This window comes from Callorhinus ursinus, unplaced genomic scaffold (genome assembly GCF_003265705.2).
Source record: "Callorhinus ursinus isolate GAN/ISIS: 27379988/994484 unplaced genomic scaffold, GSC_fseal_2.0 scaffold21, whole genome shotgun sequence".
Lineage (NCBI taxonomy): Eukaryota > Metazoa > Chordata > Mammalia > Carnivora > Otariidae > Callorhinus > Callorhinus ursinus.
The window spans coordinates 17,983,887-18,007,253 of NW_027397083.1; the positions used below are offsets into that span (position 1 = coordinate 17,983,887).

Consider the following 23,367-nt stretch of genomic DNA (forward strand, 5'->3'; position numbering starts at 1 on the left):
CCACCATCATCCACTCTTTAGATTGCTGTTACTCCCTGCAATATATACTCTCTGCCCAGCAGCTACAATAATCCTTTTAAGTTAGATCCTGTTTTTGCTGTTTCAAAGTCTGCAAAGATTCCCCATTTCCCTGTCAATCCCTAACCCTATGACTTCATTTTACTTACTCTCCATCTCCTTCCATCACCCTCAGTCTTCTTGCAGTTCTTAGAACATACTGGCCACATCCCTGCCTTAGTTTCTTTGCTCAAGGATCTCCCTCTGCCTGTAATGCTCCTCTCCCAGCCTATCTGCTTGGTTAACTCACCTGCCGAGTCCAATCTTTCCTTTCTTGAAGGCCTGTTCTGGTCACCTGAGTCATATTGTGTTTACCATACCCATCACACTCTCTGATCCCAGACCCTATATACCCTGCCCTTTTTTAGATAGCACTTCACCTTCTAACAATTTCAGGGGTGCGTTTACCATGAAGCTAATGAAACTTAAGCTTCATGGTTCCTTCCCTGCATAGGCCCCTTCCAAAACCCTGGGAGAAACACCAGCAATGGGTGTACGTGGCCATGTGTTCCTGTAAAATCTTAACTGTAACTGGTTGAGACCATTGTCTGTTTCTACTCCAACTTCCTCTCCTGTCAAGTTTTCCGTTGTACCAAGTGGTGTTGAAGTGGCTGCATGCATTTTTGAGGTCTGGTGGGGGGATATTGAGTTGGGGATACGTTTAGTTTGGGTATAGTGGAATGTAATTAGTGTTTTGCAGTCACTTCCCGGTACATATGGTTCAGTTAGTGCTAACTGTTCTGATGTGGAAAGAGCTTCCAGGAAGATGGCTACTACCTGCTGGCCATAGAGTGTATTGCTTTCTGACTATGGACTAGGGTGCTTGGCATCAAAAATATATAGGTGGTGGAGGAAAAACATGGTGTGAAAATAATAAAGCCAACTATTTGTGGAAATTCTTCCACATTTTACAGCTCACATTTTAAGGAAAACTGATTGTTTCCCCAAATTTGACATCAATCCTAAATATTTTCATGAAATGGCCAACGAAGTTGTGAAGCTGAGAGAGATTTTTCTTTTTTAAACAACTTTTTTAGATTTATTTATTTATTTGAGCTTGATCCCATGACCACGAGGTCACAACTTGAGCCAAAACCAAGAGTCAGGAGTTTAACTGCCTGAACCACCCAGGAGCTCCCCCCCTTTTTTTAAACAAATTTTTTTTAGACTTTATTTATTTGAGAGAGAGAGAGAGAAAGAGAAAGAGAGTGGGAAGGAGAGGGAGAGAGAATCCAAAGCACACTCTGCAATGAGCATAGAGCCTGATGGAAAGAGATTTTTCTAATCAATAAAAAAAAATTGTTGATTAACTGTGCTAGAGGGAAGAATTATCTTTCTAGTCTCCTTATAGAAAATGTTACCAAATTATCACATGAAAAGGTGATCAAAGACAAGTCAGCCAAAATATGTGTGTTGGATAGTTAATTAATGAAAATGTTTTGTAATATTTTTGCTATGTGTGAGCTTTTTAGTGTGTGTAAATTATGATTTCTTTTCTCACTTTAAATAAGTATTTTGTATCTAGTTTTACATTTGTAATTTTGCACTCTTTTTGTTAAAGAAGGTCCACCCAAGTGTATATAATATGGTGGTCTTTCTTTAACCAAAAAAATTAACAACTAGCACTTACAAGACCTGGATATACCCTGACTATACTATATAATCTACTTACATGTTCTGTTGCTCAAAAGCAGGACTCTTAGCTCATTGGTGTTTCTTAAGCACCTGAGCAGTGCTTGGCACATGGTAGGCACTCAGTAAATATTTGTTGAGTGAATGAATCAACAACATTACAATAAAACATTGGTATTAATCTAATTTAATCCTGTTTAAGAAAAGTAATATTGACATGAAGGAGAGTAAAAGGACTGTAGTTCATGGAAAACACTCCTTAAACCTTTTTACTTGTTGTAACTAATCATAGAGTTAAATTCTTATTCATAGGTATTTTTTTTTAAGATTTATTTATTTGAGAGAGTGAGAATGAGAGAGAGAGTACATGAGAGGGGAGAAGGTCAGAGGGAGAAGCAGGCTCCTCGCTGAGCAGGAAGCCCGATGCGGGACTCGATCCCAGGACTCCAGGATCATGACCTGAGCCGAAGGCAGTCACTTAACCATCTGAGCCACTCAGGTGCCCCATAGGTATTTTTTTCACTAGTCATTAGCTACCATGTTTTTAAGAGGATCTGGATCACTTTTTTTAAAGGTTCTATTATCTTATTCCTTAGGACCCAAGACTAGCCTCAGTTAGTTTTTTCCATCATCCCATTCCAAGGATAAAAATTAAATTTTAGAGCTGTAGGGAGGTGAGGCCATGCAGAGAGCCACTGGGAAGCCAATACAGCAATCGTTTTTCTTAAGCCAAGGATCAGGCAGCAGGAAAATAAAAGTAGACTATTTTTTAATTTTTCTATATCTAGTCAATCACAGAAACTCTGTTTAGAGGGTGATCTTTGTTTAGACATTGGAGGGTAGAAGTAAAAATACTTCTCATGCAAAGGAAGAAAAAAATAAATATAATACTTGAATTTTAGAAAAATGAGCATAGTAATGAAGACCCTAAAATGAGAGGTGGGCCTTAAGAAAAGTAGCATCTCATAGTATTTCATCTTAGGGAATTTTTATTTTTGTAAAAATACAGAAAACAATACATTATACAAATGACTATTGGAGGGCAGCCTTCTTTCACTTAAACATCTAAACTTTTACTTAAACTCTAAAACACATGCATATTTTTAAATGCCCTTTTAGGGATTTTTGGAGACCAGAGCCTTGTTTGTTTGTTTTTGAGAACACTTCTGGATATAGAAGGGCAGACTTCTTACTGGTAGTGAAGGAAGCAATATGCTAATGAAGGTTTTTGATTTTGGCCAACTCCTCTTTGCTTTCTCAGTTTGGCAGTGAGCACTCACACTGCTCTTTTCTAGAACATAATTTTCTGCACTCTGATTCCACATCTAGCAAGTCTTGACAAAGGAACATCAGTAAGTTCCCCAAACTGAGCTTTTGTCAACGCTAACTTTGCAGAATGCGCGACACCCAGAATTGTGACCATCCTTACCAAATGTCCCTGTTGTTTAAGAGCTCTTGTTCCAGGTGAAGGCTCTGAAGAGATGGTTGGGAGATAAGATTCTCCACCCACGTTATTTCCCATGGGTTTGCAGGCAAACCTGGGTTGGGTTTATAAAGTTCCTTGCAGAAGTAGACGGATTTCTTGCTCAGAATTGTATATGTACTCAGAAAAGAAGTTTTAAAAAAATCCTGCTTAGCAAAAGATGCTATAGGGTAGAGAATATCAACGTACCAAGGCTGATAGCTGTACTATCTCCGCGGACTATCAGCCTGACAAAAAGCACTGAGTAGAAAAGCACCTACTATTCTTGAACATTATTACTCTTTTTTAAAAGTTCTCTTTCTTTCTTTTTCTTTCTTTCTTTTTCTTTCTTTCTTTCTTTCTTTCTTTCTTTCTTTCTTTCTTTCTTTCTTTCTTTCTTTCTTTCTTTCTTTCTTTCTTTCTTTCTTTTCTCTCTCTCTCTTTCTTTCTTTTCTTTTCTTTTCCCCTAAAACCCAAGGAAGTGCTATTGAAGCACATTATTTCCCAAACTAGGTTAGGACTAATTAAATAACTCTCAAAACTCTCTCAAAAGTAAAACAGATGGTTTTCTTTCTTTTTAAATAAGGTATTTTCCTAAATTATCTTTTTTTTAAAAGATTTTATTTATTTATTTGACAGAGAGAGACACAGCGAGAGCAGGAACACAAGCAGGGGGAGTGGGAGAGGGAGAAGCAGGTCTCCCGCTGAGCAGGGAGCCTGATGTGGGACTCAATCCCAGGACCCCAGGATCATGACCTGAGCCGAAGGCAGACACTTAACGACTGAGCCACCAAGGCACCCTTCCTAAATTATCTTCTCTGGAAATAGTACTAGAGAAAAATACAATGCTCTGATGTGATAGGTGTATCAGAAAGGGAAAAAAAGAACTTTTGAGAAAAAATAAAATAAGCAAGGATTTAAATTATTCATCAGGCCTCTCTTGGCCTGCTTCTATTCTTAAGAGCCTGGTGAATGGAATGGCACACCCCACATGGGTCCACAACGGGGTTAGGGGTTGGTGTTCACTGCAGATCCCTCCTTCTGGACTGGTTTGTTTGGATACTTTGGACCAGAATGCTTGCTAGATTATTTTTTTTCTCAGCAAGTGTTGCATAAAGCAATGTTAAGAATTTTATCTCTGTTCTCAACAACTTGTTGCATATGTGCACTTAAAATGATGGCTTCATTGTACTGTTATGCAATAAATCTGTCATGTTGAATTTCCTTTTAGTGAGTCAGAAGATGAGCTGAACACTGATGTGTTTTATCATTTTTATTTTTTAAAGGTTTTAATTTAAGTAATCTCTACACCTGACATGGGGCTTGAATTCACAACCCCGAAATCACGAATTGCATGCTCTGCTGAGTCAACCCATGAACACCGATATATTTTAAATATAAATCAGAGATTCCTCATGTAATTCATGGCTTTATATGTTTCAAGAAGAATGAAATGAACTAGCTAATTGTTCACTAACTGACCTTTCTTTGGTGCTTGTTCCATTTAAGCATCCAATGCTGTCAGTGATTTTTCCTTTAACGTCCATGTTTTCTTCTATTTTAAAGTTGTAGGGAATTCCAGTCAGGTTAAAGACACTGAAACTGAAAGGAGAAACAAGAGACTTTCTTATACTATTCTAGTCCTGTTGATTTTCATTGCCAATTACTTGCACATGTTCATAGAGGCAGGCCTCGCTTTGCACAGTTCCTACATGCATGACTTTCAGTTGACACCATACTGTGCAAAGCCAGGACTGCTTGCCTTTATATATGCATGTATGAACATATGTACAAATGTGTAGGTGCTTGTATTTATTTTTAATTTTGAATGCACTTATTTTTCAGATATTTGAAAATGGTAAAGACACTGGAGAGATCTCTGTTTGCATCAGCATAAAAGACCTGGAGTCTAAAAGCCCAACTCAAACTGGTGATATGATGGAAAAAGTGAGCTTACAGATTGTTTATTTATGGCAGTAAATGTCTCTCAAGTTACTTGTAGTTAATTTAGACAATTACATCTGTAAAGTTGTTTTGAGAAGATTAATCATTTGCTTCTCTGTAAAGATTGATAGTTCAAGCTTGACTTTTGAATTTCTTAGGCTCTCAGCTTTAGAAGAGTATTAACTCTTGGCCTCATACTTAACAGTGTCTTAACCTTCATTATGCCTGTATTTGGAAATCTGTCTACCCTGGACTCTGGGATTGCCCTCTTGTTTACACTTTGAAAAGAAGTGACATGATATTCAGTGGAGGGTATGTTCTGGGTTGGGGGTATTTCTAAGCCCTAGACCCTGAGCAACTAGCATATAGCCTTAGTCGTCTCCTGTGCTCATTGCAAGCACATCCAGGTGGTTTATCTTAGGCACTCTTACCTTTGCTTATTTTCCAGACAATTGGGATGTTTCTCAGACAGAACCAACATGTTCAGGGTCTTTATTTTGGGTCTTTGTCTTGCACAAAAGGACAAGGAATGCCCTGTTGTTTACAAATTGGGGTTATGCACTCGAGCACACACCAGTGTTTTGGGCTCTGTTCCTTGGCCTTTGTTCAGAGACTTGCTCCTCCCCCCCCCTTCAGTTTAGCACCCTCAGACTTACCTCTTCCTGGTGGTATCCATTACCTAGCCTTCGCAGTTATATAGAGTTAGGAGAGTACAACACAGGAGTTGTACAGAATTAGGCAATTACCATCTGATCTGATCATTGGCTGGGCCCAGGAGAGATGGGAAATGCTACCTTGATTGATTAGAGAGAGAAGGAGCAAGAGCCTTGGTTGGTTTCTTTTTACTATCATATCCCTGACTATATGAATCACTATGGTATAAAAGCCTTCCTAGAATTCTCTACCTGTTTTCCCTCTTACTTGCCTTAAAATATTTTACTTTTTGGTTTACATTAAAATTAAAAACAGCATTTATTTTATCTTATACAGGCAGATATTATTTTGTAAAAAGTTCTTGTGTTGACTGATGGCATGCTGAAATTGATCTATGCTTTGCTTTTATATGCTAGTAAATCTGGGGGAAAACTTGAATTAGGGGCACTATAAAGCTCTCTGTTAGGGAGATTCTGTTGTGATAACCCAAGGATGACTGTTCCTTTGGTGCTCATTTGTCTCAATTATTAACCCAAGATGTTTCACACTCCTCTCAGGTCCCTGAACAAATTCTTATCCTCTAAAGCCTTGGTGATGAGAGCTTTAGAGATAAATTGGTGAAGATTACTACAACTTTTGGTTGCCACAGCCTAGCCCTAACCAATGACCTAGAGATGAAAGGCACCAAGGCCCTTACCTCTTGTTGGCTGTTGAATGTGCATCTTTGAACATCTAAAATGCAGTCTGTCACCAAGTTGAAAAAATAGAGATTGCAATGCTACTCCTGTGAAAATGAATTTGGTTAAGTGGTCAGGTGTTCATATCCTTCTGCCACATTCTCCTATTCTTTGTGTACACATTTCTTTCTTGGATCAGGCTTTAAATCTTTTATATCTTTCCCCTTTACAAAAAAAAAATGGTGATGCCTGTAAAACAGAATCACTGTGATTTAAAAGATGATCACCATTACATGTTTTCTGAAATAATAGCAGACCAACAAAAGATAAGCTCAAGGGCTGAGATCACACAGAAACAAACATGAAGCTTTGTAAAAACAGTCTTATAGAATTCAAACTACGTTTGTGGTTCCAACGAACAAAACCAAAACAATGCAGATTTTTAACTGCTCTAGCACCTTGTCTATTATACTCCCAAGGAGAATAGTAATCATTATTTTTAATTCAAAGGACTTGGTTAGGCAGGATGAGAAGTATTAACTTTAATGAGATGAAAAATGTGTCATTGTTTTCAGCCTTTCTGATGCGTAAGGGTAAAAATCTGGTCAAAACAGGTGCTACAGGTGAGCGCTGTGAATTGTGTAAGAATGTTGAATCACAGATCTGTACTTCTGAAACAAATAACGCAACATATGTTAAGAAAAAAGAAAAAGAAGAAGATAGCAGGAGAGGAAGAATGAAGGGGAGTAAGTCAGAGGGGGAGACGAACCAGGAGAGATGATGGACTCTGAAAAACAAACTGAGGTTTCTAGAGGGGAGGAGGGTAGGGGGATGGGTTAGCCTGGTGATGGGTATTGAGGAGGACACGTTCTGCATGGGGCACTGGGTGTTATGCACAAACAATGAATCGTGGAACAGTACACCAAAACAAATTATGTAATATATGGTGATTAACATAACAATAAAAAATTAAAAAAAAAACCAGAGGTGAGGAAAACAATGCAGAGCTGATGAAGTCAGAGATAGGGGTATTTATCTCCAATTCCAACAAAGCTTAAATCTTAGGTATTCTGTAAATATAGTTGCTGGTCAAAGAAAATCTTTCACCCAGACAAGAGTTTATAGCCAATAGGTGAGGAAACTGAGATATATGACAAGATCGTGACTTTGTCTTCGGCATTTAGCTTCTCAGTATGTCTTCAATGGGAATTAACAGAAGGAGCAAAAAAAGCATCCTGTACAGCAGCTAGACGAGACAAGGCCACGAGTGTACCTGCATCCCTGCCAAGGTTACAGAGTAACGAGAAATTGAGAGACGCAAGAGCTGACAAGGGAGAGAGGACAGAAGCCTGGGGGGGGGGGAGAATAGAGTGATGGATAGTGGGGGGTGCAGAGCAGGAAAGAGCAGAGGCCTAAACATTCAAACGAAGTGGATGGATAAGGAAAAATGTCCTCTAAAATTCCATATGCAACACAGTTCAGGGAGATTTACTTTCATTTAAAATGTGCCTGAAATTAGGAAGATCCTGATGGTTTAGCAGCCCTAAATGTAAGATAGAAGCAAACACTGACAATGCTACTATTTAAAATATCAAATGAAAGCACTTCATACTTCACATCTCAATCATGGCTTACTCACAACGTGAAAACATTCATTACTGAAGCAGCTCACAAGCTTTTGCAAGGCTCTTAATTGAACTACATTCAAAAAGAGTTCTTCTAAGTGAACCAACATCGGCTGAAAATCATGTTTATTTTTTGCAGTCCTGTAAGTGGTGAGTTGTTCTATCATTGGTTATCTGCGGTTAGTTGGGGACCGGGAGGTTGCGATTCTAAAATTTGAACGTGCTCCGGAAGGATCCTAACAAAATGTGTGGCTCGGACAAGAAAAGCATAACCCTTATCAAAGAGGACTGTTACCGTGTGGAGAAGCTAAATGCTCTTTCTGTAAGGCTGTCACATCTGCTTTCAGTCCCCGTGCCAAAGGGTCAGAGCTCAATCACAAGCCTGTGGCACCCCCTGCTGGTTAAAAGCCCATGCTCATTTTGTTACTTTTACACTGAGCTAAACATTGCCATCATTTCACACTTCTTTTAACATTCTATATGAATTTAATTATCATTTGTTTGGATTCATTTGTTACAGAGTAGAGACAGTTTGTTATAGATGTTCACATTTTACATTATTTCTTCTTCTTCTTCTTCTTCTTCTTCTTCTTCTTCTTCTTCTTCTTCTTCTTCTTCTTCTTCATTATTTTCCCCCACCACAAGTTACTTCTCAGGATTCATCAAAGGCTTCAAGGATCTCCCATCAATCCATCAGGCCTCAATTTTTCTTCAATCCGACTTTTTGATGAGCACGGTCAAGAAATTAGGAATCCACTTTTGCTGAAGAATGAGCAAAAAATTTGGGTCTCTTATGGTAAAGCATACAGGTAGGAGCAAGGTGTTTATTCTCTGTCCTCAATCTTTCCAGGGGCAAGCTAATTTAAAAGGAGAGTTGAGAAGCCCAAGTAGCACTCTTTATGAATTTTTTTTAAAATCTTGAATTCCAATAAAATTTCAGGAGCGTTTTTTTGTGAGGCAGTATTGTTTGTGAGATATGACATCTCTCTCTCTCTCTCTGACTTTCTGTCTTAATGCCTTGTCATAGTTCTTGAAGTCTGCCTGTCAGCACAGCAAGTGGGATTTGTTCATGTCTGAGTAGTCACCTTAATGATAGCAGATGGAAACGCCACGGGGGGCCCAAACCCATCACACTGTCATTGTCGCACACTGCCCTGACCTGCTTCCACTCCTCTATTTTTTTGTCCCTTTTTAAAGGAGAAATGGATGGTAATTGAAAAGGATCTTAAGCAAGATTTATGAAGCTGTAGACAACATGATTCCCCACTATCTCTCTATGTTTTCACAAATAAAGTCTTAACCTTTTAAGCACCGATGACAAGACAGCTAAAGATAAATTGGTAAAGCTTGTAAGCCCTATCCTATCAAAGTTATATTCCTCAAAAGCGCCTTACATTATCCCACAATAATTACTGGTTATTGCTGAGCATTGTGTAAATTTTTGTAGATTGGTAAATTCCTGCATAAAATTATCTGTGTTTCTGGGAAAAGAGAAAGGCTGCAGTCTACAGGCACTGATGAGCTGGGCTGTTGTGTGGAATATCTTAGAAATGTATGCGTATTTTGACAGGACACATCCAGATGAACTCTGAAACTGCTTGTCAGGAAACTTAAACACACTTTTCTGCTGATTTTAAAATTTTTTAAGCCTTTATTTGTCTGAATAAGGGAAATAGGGGAAAATAACTTTGTTTATCGAGTATAATTGATCGTATATTAATTATAACGAAAATAGCATAGACAGACGAGGAGCTGATTGGATTTGCTATATAATCTAAGAGTCAAAATTTCAAATACTGAAATAAATCTATTCACAAATTCATGAAGGTTTTGGAAGAAGTTGGTAGGATTAATTGTAGGTAGCAGATGGTAAAATTCTATTTTTTCTCTCCCAGGAGAGGGAAATTAAAATGTTTAATAATTTCTTATGCCATGCAATTTATAGAATTAAAAATATATGTAAGGAATGATGTTTTCTTCCATAGATTCCAAAATATAATTTAGTTACATTGTGAGAATTGTTTTTATAATGGTAGAACAGTGATGAATTTTACAGTGACAAGGATTCTTGAATAATTTAGCAAGCTTTTCCAATTACAATTTAATAAAATGTGTGTCTAATAATTTCTTCTTAAATATCATTATTAAAATGAAAGCAATGACTAATTTTGATGTTTTTAATGATGTTTGTGATAATACAGTATTTTTAATAAGATGAAACACTTGTTCTTGGTTTATTGGATCATATTTGTGGAATAACTTAGTAAAATGCTAAGTATCTGGAATACTCTAAAATCAACTGAGGACTGTAGCTGGAAGAATTCATAAGTGTATATTTGTTTATATGTCATCGTTATTTTAATAGAATAATTTTTTTCTGGTTTTGAATCCAATAATCCAAAGCACTAGGAAACCATTATAGCATTTTGCTACTATTGGAATTTCTGAAATTTATGTCTAAAAGTTATTTCCTAGATCTAGGTTTAAAACATATTGGGAGAATGTGCAATATGTACTAAGTAAATGATACTTATTTTTAGACAGTAATTTTAATGTGTTGATATGGGGAGTTAGCTTACTCATTTATAAAAGTTGATTTTGCCAATATCTGCTTTTATTTTGAGTCCGGTAATTATTTTTCTCTCAATTTTTATTTTGGAAAATATCCAATCTACAGAAAACTTGAAAGAATAGTACAATGAACACCTATGTATCCTTCACCTAGGTTCACCAGTTTAGAGTCTGCCTTGTTAGTTTTACCTCTTATACCTCCCTGTCTCTCGTTTGAGAGGTTTTAGATTATTTCCAGACAATCAGTAAAGTTTCACTCATAAATGCTTCAGATCATGTAACTGAAGAATAGGATGTTCTTCTGTGTCACCACATTGTAAGATCTAGCACAGTCAACAATAATATAGCATCATCTAATATACAATCTATGTTTAAACTATCCAAAATGTGTTTTAGAGTTTTTTGTAGTCGAGGATGAAAGTAAGATTCATGTATTGCATTTAGTTATCTTCTTTAGTTCTCTTTAATTTAGAATATTCTCTCACCTTTTGTTTTGCTTTTCTTGACATTGAATTTTTTTAAGAGTTCAGGCACTTTTCTTGTAGAATGTCCCACATTCTGGATTTGTCTGCGAGGTTTCTTATGATTAGAATCAGTTTTAAAAATTTTGACAATCCTACACAGGTGATGTGATTGAGTCCTATAATTATGAAGTTAAATAGCAAGGCTTTGTCACCAATTTAGAAAAAAAATGGCTCATAGTTGAGATAGTACCAATTACCACTATTTTTATTTAAGATCTGTTTCCTATTTGATTTTATTCTCAAATAATTAAATATAAAACAAAGTACCTAACAGTATGTAATATGAAAAATCAAATCAGCATAACATTTAGTGAGCTCACAAAAAATAGTAATTTATGGCCAAATATTAAGAATTCATTTAATTATCAGCTCCAGAGAATATTAATGGTGTATTGCATTGTAGTTATACATTTAAAAATGAAAATTGCATGAATGACAATTGGTTGTTTTTCTCAACTTTGCTTTTCTCAACTTTGCTTTTATTATTGAGATTATTTTAAAAATTTACCTGTGTTACAACTATCCTTGACATATTATAAATCAGCCAAATAAACTAAAATGTGCATTTCAGGTGTCAGTATATCAATAGTGCTATATAATAAGAAATTCACTTATTGCTGGATTTTGTTCCTTACTGATATTACAGGTTTTATTGTTTATTTGTGCTCAAGTTTCAGTGCTTGTATGATTTTGCATATAGCTTTAATGTTTTTTCCATTTTTCAGATCTCCACTTACCCCTGTTTTGAGTCTCACCTTTGACCAGGTGACTGCATTTGACAGAGACGGGATTACAGTTGCACATAAAACCTTCTTGGATCCTAATGCTGTTCTGCTGCCTGGATGTGACAAGTAAATTAACATGTGCTCGGTTAAAGTAATCTGAATTACCCAATTCAGATTGTAACACTAAAAGATGTTCATTGAATTGTTTTAATAAGCGATTATTTATTTTACTGACTTATTTCATGATATAATGAGCTAGTGTCTAAAAGACTTACCAGTAACTTTTCTTGAATTAAAAAAAAAAAAAACACATGAAGCAATGAGCAGACTCTAGTTTCTGCTTTGCAGATGTAACAATTTTATTTGAAATGTAAAAACTGTTGTTAGTGGATGTTTCTAAATTAAGAGTTTTGAGTGGAATCATTAAAATATTAAATAATATGTTTTTGTATGAATGTTCATATGTAAGCATCTCCTTTGATGATGATAAATTGGAAACAAAAGCAACATGCTAGAGAAGTGGTGGAGGGATGGGAAGAACAAGAGTTAGAAGATTTGAGCATCTAGCCCCATCTCTGCTGCTCATGATTGCCCATGAGCAGATGGGTGTCTGCTTCTTATCTGTAAATAATAAAACCCAGTATTTATTAAGTGTTGACCACAGTTCTAAATGGATTGGGTAAGGATTTATTTAATCCTCAAAACAATGATCTTAATCCCATCATTACATTATCTTATTATTACTCCATTCTATAGAACCAGAACCGAGGCACAGAGGCGCAGAATAATTTGCCCAGTCACACAGCTAGTACATGACAGAGCCAGCGTTCTAACCCAGATTGTCTTTCTTAAGAACTGAGGGCTTAACCACTATCTAGCACTCTCTATTGAACTTTCTGTGATGATGGAAGCAGATGTTCTGACTGTAGAGAACTTAAAATATGACTAATGTGACTGAGGAACTGAATTTTTAATTTTGTTTAAATTACGTTAATTTTAATTTAAATAGGTATATGTGACTAGTGGCTATTGTATTTCTGATAGTACGTTGGTGATAGCTGAACTATCTATAAGGTCCCAACTATCTTTAATATTTTGTAATTTAACAAATTGTAGCTTTCCTTAATATACAGGTGAAAAGGCTAGATGTAGAGGGAAAATACAGAGAACCAGAAGTGGTGTCTGATGAGGTCACTCAGTCTAGCTACATATTGCTAAACATGTCTACAAAGATGAATGTTTTGGTCTTCCTTGGTTGTTTAAACAACTCTATCCCCCAATGACTGCCTGTACTATCCAGGCAAGATTTGAATGTTTTGTCTTGTTCTTTATAGACAGAAAATAACTTAGCATTCTTTTTTTTTTTTTTTTTTAAGATTTTATTTATTTGAGAGAGAGCACACATGAATGGGGAGGGGAGGGGCAAAGGGAGAGGGAGAACCGGCCCCACCCCCCTGAGCAGGGAGTCCAATACCAGGTTTGATCCCAGAACCCTGAGATCATGACCTGAGCCAGAGGCAGAAGTTTAACTGGCTGCACCACCCAGGCACCCCCTCAGCGCTTTTTCTTTTATAGGCATATCCATTTATAAGAAGATTCATTTCATGTGCCACAATCTTTCCCCAAACTGCTAAATTTGCCCAGACCCTTTCCCTTCAAGTTTTAGCTAGGAGTTTAAATTTTAATTCATGTATTCCTTCTTAATTTCCCTTCCCTGGGTGCAATGAAGACTGTTTTATTGAGTGGTTTTAAATTAGATCTAGGTCACTAAGCATAACAATATGAAACTACCCTTACTGAAAACAAACTTATTTGAAGATAATTTATATAATTTTTGGATTCCATTTGAAATTCTTTCTATACTCTAGTGTGCATTATTTGAAATCTTAATAATCATACTCTAATTTATATCTCTCAGGGTATTGAAAAAAATACTATTACCAGTAGTCCCAGAACTGGTTTTTGTTGAGTAAAATGCCATATGATGTATCTTAACATGTCAATGTTGAGATACATAAATTATTATACTAGTGGATTAAATAGAGTTATAATGAAATGCATTTTATTTTATTTTGACAAAAATAATGAAATATTTTTCTTTTCTTAGTTGGGAAGTTTGTGAGAGATTTCCAATTAATTTCAACAGTACCAGTCAACAGATACCTGATCAATTTGAAAAGGTGGACTTGGAGAACCATTTCCTACAGAACAAGGTCAGAATTATTTCTTGTACTTAATGAAGATATTTTATATATTGGACAGTCATTCAATACATGGTGACTGAGTGGATTTTTTGAAGGTTTTTGAAAAGTATAAGTTATTTTACAAATGTTGGGACAAATATTATTCTTTCCTTTAAAACAGAATCAATATATAATATTCCTACTAGAAAAATTTTCACTTGAATTCTGTTATTTAAGTGCTATTGCTTAGCATATTTTCTTTATATCTACTGTATTAATAAGTTGGAGTTGTTTTAAAAAGTCTTTAAGATAGCTGTTAAACAAGCATTTGATCTATTTGCTCTATGGGTCAATGTATTTAAGGAATAGGAGTTCTTTAGAAAACCCAACTCATTACAACCCAATCCAGAAGGTTTGTTTATTAATTTACACTTAGAAATTTATCGTGCCAGTAAAGAATTTTAAACATGTCTCCAAAGAAAGAATAATTTTTTTCCCCCTTAGCGGCAGGGTTGTTGTCTATTTCAGCAGCATAAGCTTTAGTGTTTAAACTCATGAAATCAGGGCACCTTGGTGGCTCAGTTGGTTAAATGACTGCCTTCGGCTCAGGTCATGATCCTGGAGTCCCAGGATCGAGTCCCACATCGGGCTCCCTGCTCAGCAGAGAGTCTGCTTCTCCCTCTGACCCTCTTCCCTCTCGTGCTCTCTATCTCTCATTCTCTCTCTCTCTCTCAAATAAATTAAATAAATAAACTCATGAAATCAAAACCAAAAGGCACCCACAAAGATGGAGATGCCCAAAGAAAGTAGGACTTTCTGTTAAATGGTCTGGGCCCTTTATCTCTAAGACACAATGCAAAAGACACATTGTCCCAAGCTCCTTTTTAATTTCTCCATGCCTGCTCAGTTTATTATGTCAAAATATATACTGAAAATATTAGTTATTTTAAGGCACATGTGAATCTAAATAACATAATTATAAAAATAGAATAAAATAAAAAATTATAGTTGACCCACGGACAATGGAGTTAGGGGTACTGATATCTCACATTTGGAAATCCACATACAATTTTTTCCCATGTATAGCTTTTCACTGCCCCCAAATTTAACTGCTAATAGCCTACTGTTAACCAGAAACCTTCCCAATAACATAAACAGTTGGTTAACACCTATTTTGTATATTATATGTATTATGTACTGTGTTATTGCAATAAAGTAAGCTAGAGAAAAGAAAATGTTATTGAGAAAATTATAAGAAAGAGAAAATACATTTATAGCATTGCACTGTATCAAAGAAAATCCACATGTAAGTGGACCTGTACAGTTCCAACCTGTATTATTCAAGGGTCATCTGTATTTCTAATCCTGTCAGATTCTGAGCAAATTTAGAAAATAAATGCAAGTTGAATGGTACACTGAGAATTAATGTTTATATTTATATTTTATATTTATCTCACATTAAGATTTATTTCCCATAATTCTGATCCTGTTGGCATTCCTTTTTAGGTTTTTGCTGTGACATTGTTTCCTGTTCAAAAAAAACTTGTAAGCTTGTCTGTTACCTATTGAAATTTCAAATCTTCATCAGGCCTTCATTGATCTCCATGGTTCTCCTCTAATCTGCCCCTACACTCAGCTTTCCTTTCCAATCTTCTTTTCTTGATCTCCTTTGTACCCTACACTACAGTTAGAGCTAAAAAACTGTGCTCCATAACATGTTCTTCACCTGATACACTTGTACCATGGCGTGTGTTGTTCTTGGCCTAGGATATACCCCCCACCATTACCATTCCTTGCCTTTTAAGGCTTTATTCAACTTCTTCTTCCATGGAGCTGTCTCAGACCCTCCAGAAAGAATGAACCTTATATTAATTGAACCTCCTTTTCATCCTTTGAAAATGTTCTTAGAGTTTGTGTTTTGGTATAGTCATTTGTTTTAGGGTCTCTCTCTTCCATTAAATTGAGAATTCTTTGGACACAGACATTATGTCTTACTCATCTTTGTATTTCTGAATTCCAGCACAGATCTTGAATGTAGGGCAGGTGCACAATACATTTTTGATGAATGATTTTTTAAAATGTGGCTACAACCTTTCTTTCCAGGCTCAATATTCTCTAATATGTTCTTCATGTGTTAGCCAAGCCTGATTGTTCATTTGTTGTTTTCTGAAAGTACTTCATGATTTCTGTTATTATGCCCATGTGGATCCCTTTGCCTGGAATTCAACCTCATTGTCTTTGTTACCACCCACCAGCCTTCTTTGTCACCTTTATGCCATATTCTAACACTATCTGGCATACGGCTAGCATTCATTAAATGCTCACTGAAATTCTGCCCATCATTCTAGCTTTATCTGATTTGTGCCTGTTTCATGAAAGCTTTCTTTACTAACCTTCATCCCCAAACTGGGTATGATGTTTCTGGACTCATATCTTCATTGCATCCATTCTATGCCCCTTATGACATTGAACTTGATGTTTCTCTTAAACTTTTTTTGCCTGATTCAAAGTCAACCAGTGTTCCAGGTGAACACATTTCAGGTCACATTGGGGAAGAAAAGGGAAAACAGTAGATTCCACTGAGAATATTGGGACCAGATCATAAAGGGTCTTAATTCAATGTTAGGGATCCTGGATGTTGTTCTGTAGAAAACAAGGAGCCATTGGAAATATTCAAGCAGAGGCAGGATCTGATTTGATGTTTATGCTAGGAAGACAACTCGGGAGTCCTTTTTAAAATCCTTCCTGCTAGATTAGACATTGCTCAGGGCCAGAGGGCATCCTGATCATCCTTGTCATTGCTGTAATATCTACATGTTCAGAGTTAGCTAGATAGAATTGAATTCACTAATTAACTCATTCAATAGAAACCAGCCCAAAACTGAAAAAAAAAGGATATCAAAGAGTTATCAGAGAAAAAGAACTCAAAGGAAGCTTCTTTTTTTGTTTTATGCCGATGTAGGACCTTAAACGGTAACTATATTTTCTAATGTTGAAAAATAAGAGGATAACAATCCAGTTAGTTCACCATTATTAACTGGTTTTAATGATTCAGTGAAAATAAGAAAGCACTCAACTTAAATAAAGTTTGTACACTATTATATTTTTAGAAAAAAATGGTTTTGAACAAAATTTCAGTCCAACAAAAATAGTAGTATAAGAAAGCAATGATTTGATAAGCTGGCTAGTTAAAGGAAGCTTTCAAAGAAAAATGGCCATCCCTTAGCTATGAAACCCTTATAGTCCTTTCAGAATAGCATCTCCAATTATATATAGAGAGGTGATCGGTGCATTGGAAATAGTAATTTAATAACCTGAAATGGAGCACTTTTCAAGAGAGATTCTAGCAGAGGTGATAGATATCTATAGGGCCTTTTATTGTAGAATCTTGTTGCTCATTGTGGTAAAGAAGACACTAAGAGGATTACAACAGGGGTAGAGAGAGGGAGGCAAAAGCCGATATTCTTGATGCATACGTTTTAAAATTGGCTTGAGATAGAGATATCAGTGCCCAACCCCTGACCGTTCTTTTAAATCTCTTATTGACAAGTAAAACCTTTCCTACAGAGAAAAATTTGGAACATATAATCCCTATTAGTAATGTGGGAGATAGATATAACCCTGACAATTACAACCTGTTGGCTCTTTTATCCATTTCAAAAAAAGATTTGGAATCTACTACAAAATGACAATTGGGAAAATCCATCTTTCAACAGTTCTTTCTTGTTACTTAAATTGGCAACATTTTTAGATTGCTTCAGTTTAAGGGCAATAAAATTAAATATTTCCATGCACTGGATGAGATTTAAACTTCATGGTAGTTAATATAAAAGAAAAAAACATTTCATGAGAAGAATAGTCTGAGTAATGCCTGGTTATGGGAAAAAAATAGCAGAAAAATGGACTCCAGTGTTTAGCAGGTAATACATTCTGCCAAAATGGAAAGGAAACATTTTGATCCTAGCCTTTTGGTATAATCAGACTTTAGCAGGATATTAGTGACAACTTTTGGTATAGAAACGGTGAGAACAATACCAAATAATGACTTTAGAATTATGGCATACTTGTTTAGAGTTATAAACTTACAACTTGTAAAGTCGGCAGTCATGGATACTCGCAGAATAAATTATTCTATATATCACAAAGAGGCTGGAAAAAAATGAACAATTTTTTACTGTCCTATTTCTTTGGAGGGCAAGTCATTGAAAAATAATGTTTTCTACAAATAATTTATGCTAGGGAAAATATAAAATTTTGATTTTAATTTTGAACCAATTACCACTAGAATAGGATACAGAACTTTAAATAAAATCCTGAGTCCCTTCCTTATTTTTAGACCAATAGTTGGAAGCTGTTTGAGGACGGCATATTTACATCTTAGATAATTTGCCTTGTTTGGTTGTGTAATTATGTACTCACTGGTATTTTCTGCCTTTAGACTTTTCCAGTTCTTGGTCTTTGAGGTGGGTGTATTGATTAGCTATAGATTTAGGGAATGAAAACAATAAGAATGAACATTAGGGGCACAAGGAAAGAGATTTTATAACATTTATTATAGTTGCGATTTTATATTTTGAAGATTTTATTAGTCATTAGAGAGAGAGATAGAGAGAGAGAATGAGCAGGGGAGAGAGGCAGAGGGAGAAGCAGACTACCTGCTGAGCAGGGAGCCTTACATGGGGCTCGACCCGAGGACCTGGAGATCATGACCTGAGCTGAAGGCAGACCATTAACCATCTGAACCACACTTATAGTTGTGATTTTAATTTGTGTATCAAATTTTTTAACTTGACCCTAAATTCACTATCAGAAGTGAAAAATCTTATAAAATTTCTATGTTGTAAATAAAGTAAATGATTTGTTTAGAATAAAGGGTGTGATCCGTGAGCTTCTCCTTTCAAGAAAAATTTCATTGTCTTGTGTTTTATTCCTCAGATCTGTAAGTAAAAACCATAAGTGGTTCTCTCATTATTTTGAATTTGCACAGGAATAGCGATGGCTTTCATTAGTGATTTGGAAAAAGAAAATTAAACAAGAAGTGTTAAGAGGCCCAGAGTATGCATGCATCATTTTTTGATCACTGGCAACTTCTGTATTAATACAGTTTAGTCAGACAACCAAAATCATAACTGTCATTTAAAGGGATACATATCTATCTATCTATCTATCTATCTATCTATCTATCTATCTATCTATCATCTATCTCTCTATCTCCTGTATATATATATATATATATATAGGTATTCAAAAGAATAAAAGAGGTTTCCTTTTTCCTAATGACCTAATGCTATATGTGATGGTATGTATTTAGAGGTTAGTCTTAGCATAAATGCTATCAATACACATACCTGTGTGTGCATACACGCATGCATGGCAGACCATGCTGCAGGTTGTCCAAGCACTTTTCTTTTATGAATTGTAATTTTCACAGTTTTTATCTTACCCACCTTCATAAATGTTTGGTCTAAAGCTAAACTATCTGATTAAACTAAAAAGGGAAAAGAAGGGGAAGTCATGAATTGAAATTTAATGGCCATTGTCAATTTTAAGTGTATCAGAACCCCAGATTTGGCAAGAGTTTTTCTTTTAATAACAGGCAATGAAGCTGAGTTAGTGGGCCTGGCTGAGTCTGGTCCATGTAGAGTCACTTGGGAACTGTCCAGCAAAATATCTCTCGAAGAACAGCATGGTGTTAATACTGGGTGCCAACCCAAGACAGACACAAAGGACCCCTTTGCTCTTCACCAATAAGCCAACTGTTAAAAGATTAAACCATGTTGTGGAGATAACAAGAATTTAGGCGCTGGCAGCAGGTGCTGTACAAAGAAGCAGTTGTCAGTGTGGTTCTTCTGTCTGACTAATTCCAGTCAAAACAATCTTCTTCCCTGTTACAGAGGAGAGTTTTGAGTGTGATGGCAACTTGCAGTTAGGAGGTTGAGTAAGAGTGCTACTTTAAATGCTGAGTCCTGTGGCGGGTGGATTAGTAGAATATAGTTTATCATTGTTCGGAAACTGTGGGGGATTCCCCTCCAGAATCCAGCCACTACTGGCTAACTGGGGAATACACAAAGAGCTGCAAGTCAAATCTGTTTCCATCGTGGGGTTGCTCTGTTTTTGAAATTTTATTTTCACATACAGGAGTCATAAGATAGTTTCTTCCCTTGAGAAGTAACTATCTTCCATTGTAGAATAATTACCAAATATACTAGTGATGCCCTTTTGTTATTGCCTGATCACATTTGTAAATATTGCCTTTTAAATTATCATTTAATTTTTGTATTTTTAAGAATCAGTTGCTACTCAGCAAATATCTAGTATTAGCACAGATTTAGAATATACTTTTTAGTATTAGAAAATAATTTAAATTGTTATGAATCAATGTCATTTATTGGGTTTAAAGTATAAACTGATATATTCCCATAATCCTATGTAAGTAAATATTGATACTTAAAAATTTACTTAGGAAAAGTGATCATATAAGTTAGCAGAATAGTTTATTAAATATGAAGTAGAATTTCTACAGGTGATGTGAATGCCTATTGATTTTACGATCACAGCTAAGTGAGAAATGCTAGAAGGTGTACAGTATCTTTGATGTATGTATGTAGTCTGATAACAAATATGGGATGCACAGATACTGTGTCTTACCAGTTAGTCCCCTCCTGTCCATTCCTGCAACTATCACTAAATTCTCAACTCATATCCCTTTATTCTTAGAAGATTGTGGGGACTCTTACCGGCTCTCCTTTGATGTCCCTATTCTACAATCCATGGTGTCTACCCGTGTGTGTGTTTGTGTGTGTGTGTGTGTGTGTGTGTGTTATTGCCTCTTCTGTTGCAAGTTTCTCTAGGGCAGGAAAAAATATATTTTTTTAAGATTTTATTTATTTATTTGAGAGGCCGGGAGAAAGCATAGACGGAGAGGGAGAGAGAGAAGCAGACTCCCCACTAAGCAGACAACCTGATGTGGGACTCTATCCCAGGACCCTGGGATCATGACCTGAACTGAAGGCAGATGCCTGACTGACTGAGCCACCCAGGCATCCCAGGCAGGAAAAATATTTTATAATATCCCATACCACACAGTCTAGGACTTTGCATATCAGAGCTGATGCTCAACAAATATTAATTGAATTGAGTTAAATGGGACTGAGGACTACTACTTCAAAAGAAACCTTTTCAATCAGAAATATAATGTTCTAGGATAACCTGTTTTGGGTAAGTGTGTTGAAGAAGGTAGATTTTCAGACTGTAAGTTTAAAAATGCATATTCCTTCTCATGGTATAGGTGGATCCCAATATTGTCCTTCATGCCTCTGTTTCCATCGGAAAGCGGAGGTCCTCAAGCAGGGAAGTGAGGAGTGGAAGTCAGATAGCGCCATCGATCCTGTGGCCTGCAGCCAGTGTGTGGCTGATCACGAAGGTATGCAACAGCGTCTGCTGTCCTGGAGGACTGCCCATGCTCCTTACTCACAGTGGGGCACCGGCTCCTGGTGTCCTCGTGCACACAAGCCTGCAAATGGAGGCATGAGCAAGTGTTGGCTGTCAGGCATGCTCTTCTCTGCTCTGGGTTTGTCTAGTGCAGAGGGCTTCTGTAGGTCCCCATGGGAGCATTCAGTTCACTTTCACATGTGCCGGTTAGTTCATACTCAGTATTTAAACTGAGCATAGAACTTCCGAACAGTTCACACACTCACCATTTTCATGAAATTTGTCTGAATGTCATTTGCTTCCACTCCTTAGTCTTCATTGCTGAGCCTCACTGAGCCTGGTGTGTGAGCACCATATAAGGACAGTGTCTGGTCTTCGTGAGGACAGTTTTAAGAGAAATCCCTGAGTATAAAATGTGAACAATGACTAACACATTTTATACCCATGTATTGACACTATTTAATTTTTTAACTTTACTACTATACCAGTGGATCTGATTTAAATTGAAAACACGTAATTGCCCTCTCCTTCCCTTTTACTATTGCAATTTGTTTTGTAATTGCCACCAAATATTTATGTCTGGAAAGAGATGGTGTAGCTTGTATCTATCCTTCTTTTGTCTTCCTTTGCCCCCTCACTATAGATTATTTTTGCCTCTTCTTAGCACTTCTGTGGGTGCAGAGTCACTCAGGCAAGTTTGCTGCTACTTTGTTGGGGGTGGGGATGTTGCAACTATTTTCTCAAATGAAATTTGGGATTGTCCTTAACTGTTATTTTTTGATTCTCTGAGAGCTAAAAACAAACATAGAGAGTAATTAAGTTACAAAGGCAACGAGAAATATTCATTTCATATATTAAGGCAGAATGAGTTTAGATATTTCTTCAATCTACTTCTAACTGGGAGACTCTATGAACTATGAACCTTTTTTAAGTCATATTTTGTTTCAGACTTAATAACAATATTTGCCATTTTGTTAAACATCTGCTATATGTTAGGCATCTTCTACATATTTATTATCTCATTTAATCTTATACATTATACAGCTGAAAAAAACTGAGGCTGGTACATAGCAGAGGAAAGATTCTTGGTCTATCTGACTTCAAAACTTACACATTTTCACTGTAATATACAACGTTGCTCTCTATTTGGCCAATGTCTGAGCATAATGGAAGTGTTTAGTGTTAGCATTGCCACTGAACGCTTGTGTAACCTCAGGTAAGTCACACTCCGTATCTGGGCTTTAGTCTTATCTGAAAAGAGTTGGACCAGTTGATATGGAAAGTTCTTTTCTAGATCTCATATTCTGTAATTCTATGGTGTCTGTTTCTAGAATTTCATGATAGCAAAAAACCTGTACTTGTCTAAGATTTCCTCAAAAATAACTGAAATGCTTACTGAAAAGAAGATGGGTTTTGGAATTAGATGCATGGGAATTAGAATGCCTTGTGTGACCTTGAGAAAGTTACTTAGCTGCACTAAACCAGTGTTTCTTCCTCTCTAAAATGAAGTTAGTCATACCTATCTTGCACAGATGCTGTGGTGACTAATAAGAAAGCATGTGTGAAGTTCAAGCGTAGTATCTGGTATACAGAAAGTGCTTAATAAATGTTCTTTTATCCTCACCCCAAGCAATTTTCTTCCTGTATAGACAAGCATGGTCAAATGAGGATTCCATCCAGTACTTACTAGAGCCAAAATTTAAAAAAAAATACTTTTCCTAAGTTATCGTATATTTCTTTAGCACACAGCAAAAGCATGAGGAATAAAAGTTACATGCTAAAAAGAAGACAATTTCTTTAAATTTTATTTTATTATGTTATGTTAGTCACTATACAATACACCATTAGTTTTTGATGTAGTGTTCCATGATTCATTGTTTGT

At 36.2% G+C, this 23,367-nt stretch overlaps 1 protein-coding gene across 1 annotated transcript in view; it reads left to right on the top strand.

Moving 5' to 3' along the window:
• DCDC1 (doublecortin domain containing 1) overlaps window positions 1-23,367 on the top strand; it is a 464,395-nt gene that overhangs the window by 241,011 nt on the left and 200,017 nt on the right. Inside the window, exons 12-16 of the mRNA XM_073904565.1 lie at window positions 4,997-5,098; window positions 8,697-8,860; window positions 11,872-11,997; window positions 13,979-14,084; window positions 21,343-21,477. Of these exons, the coding sequence (XP_073760666.1) occupies window positions 4,997-5,098; window positions 8,697-8,860; window positions 11,872-11,997; window positions 13,979-14,084; window positions 21,343-21,477 (633 nt within the window). The remainder of the gene's footprint in view (window positions 1-4,996; window positions 5,099-8,696; window positions 8,861-11,871; window positions 11,998-13,978; window positions 14,085-21,342; window positions 21,478-23,367) is intronic.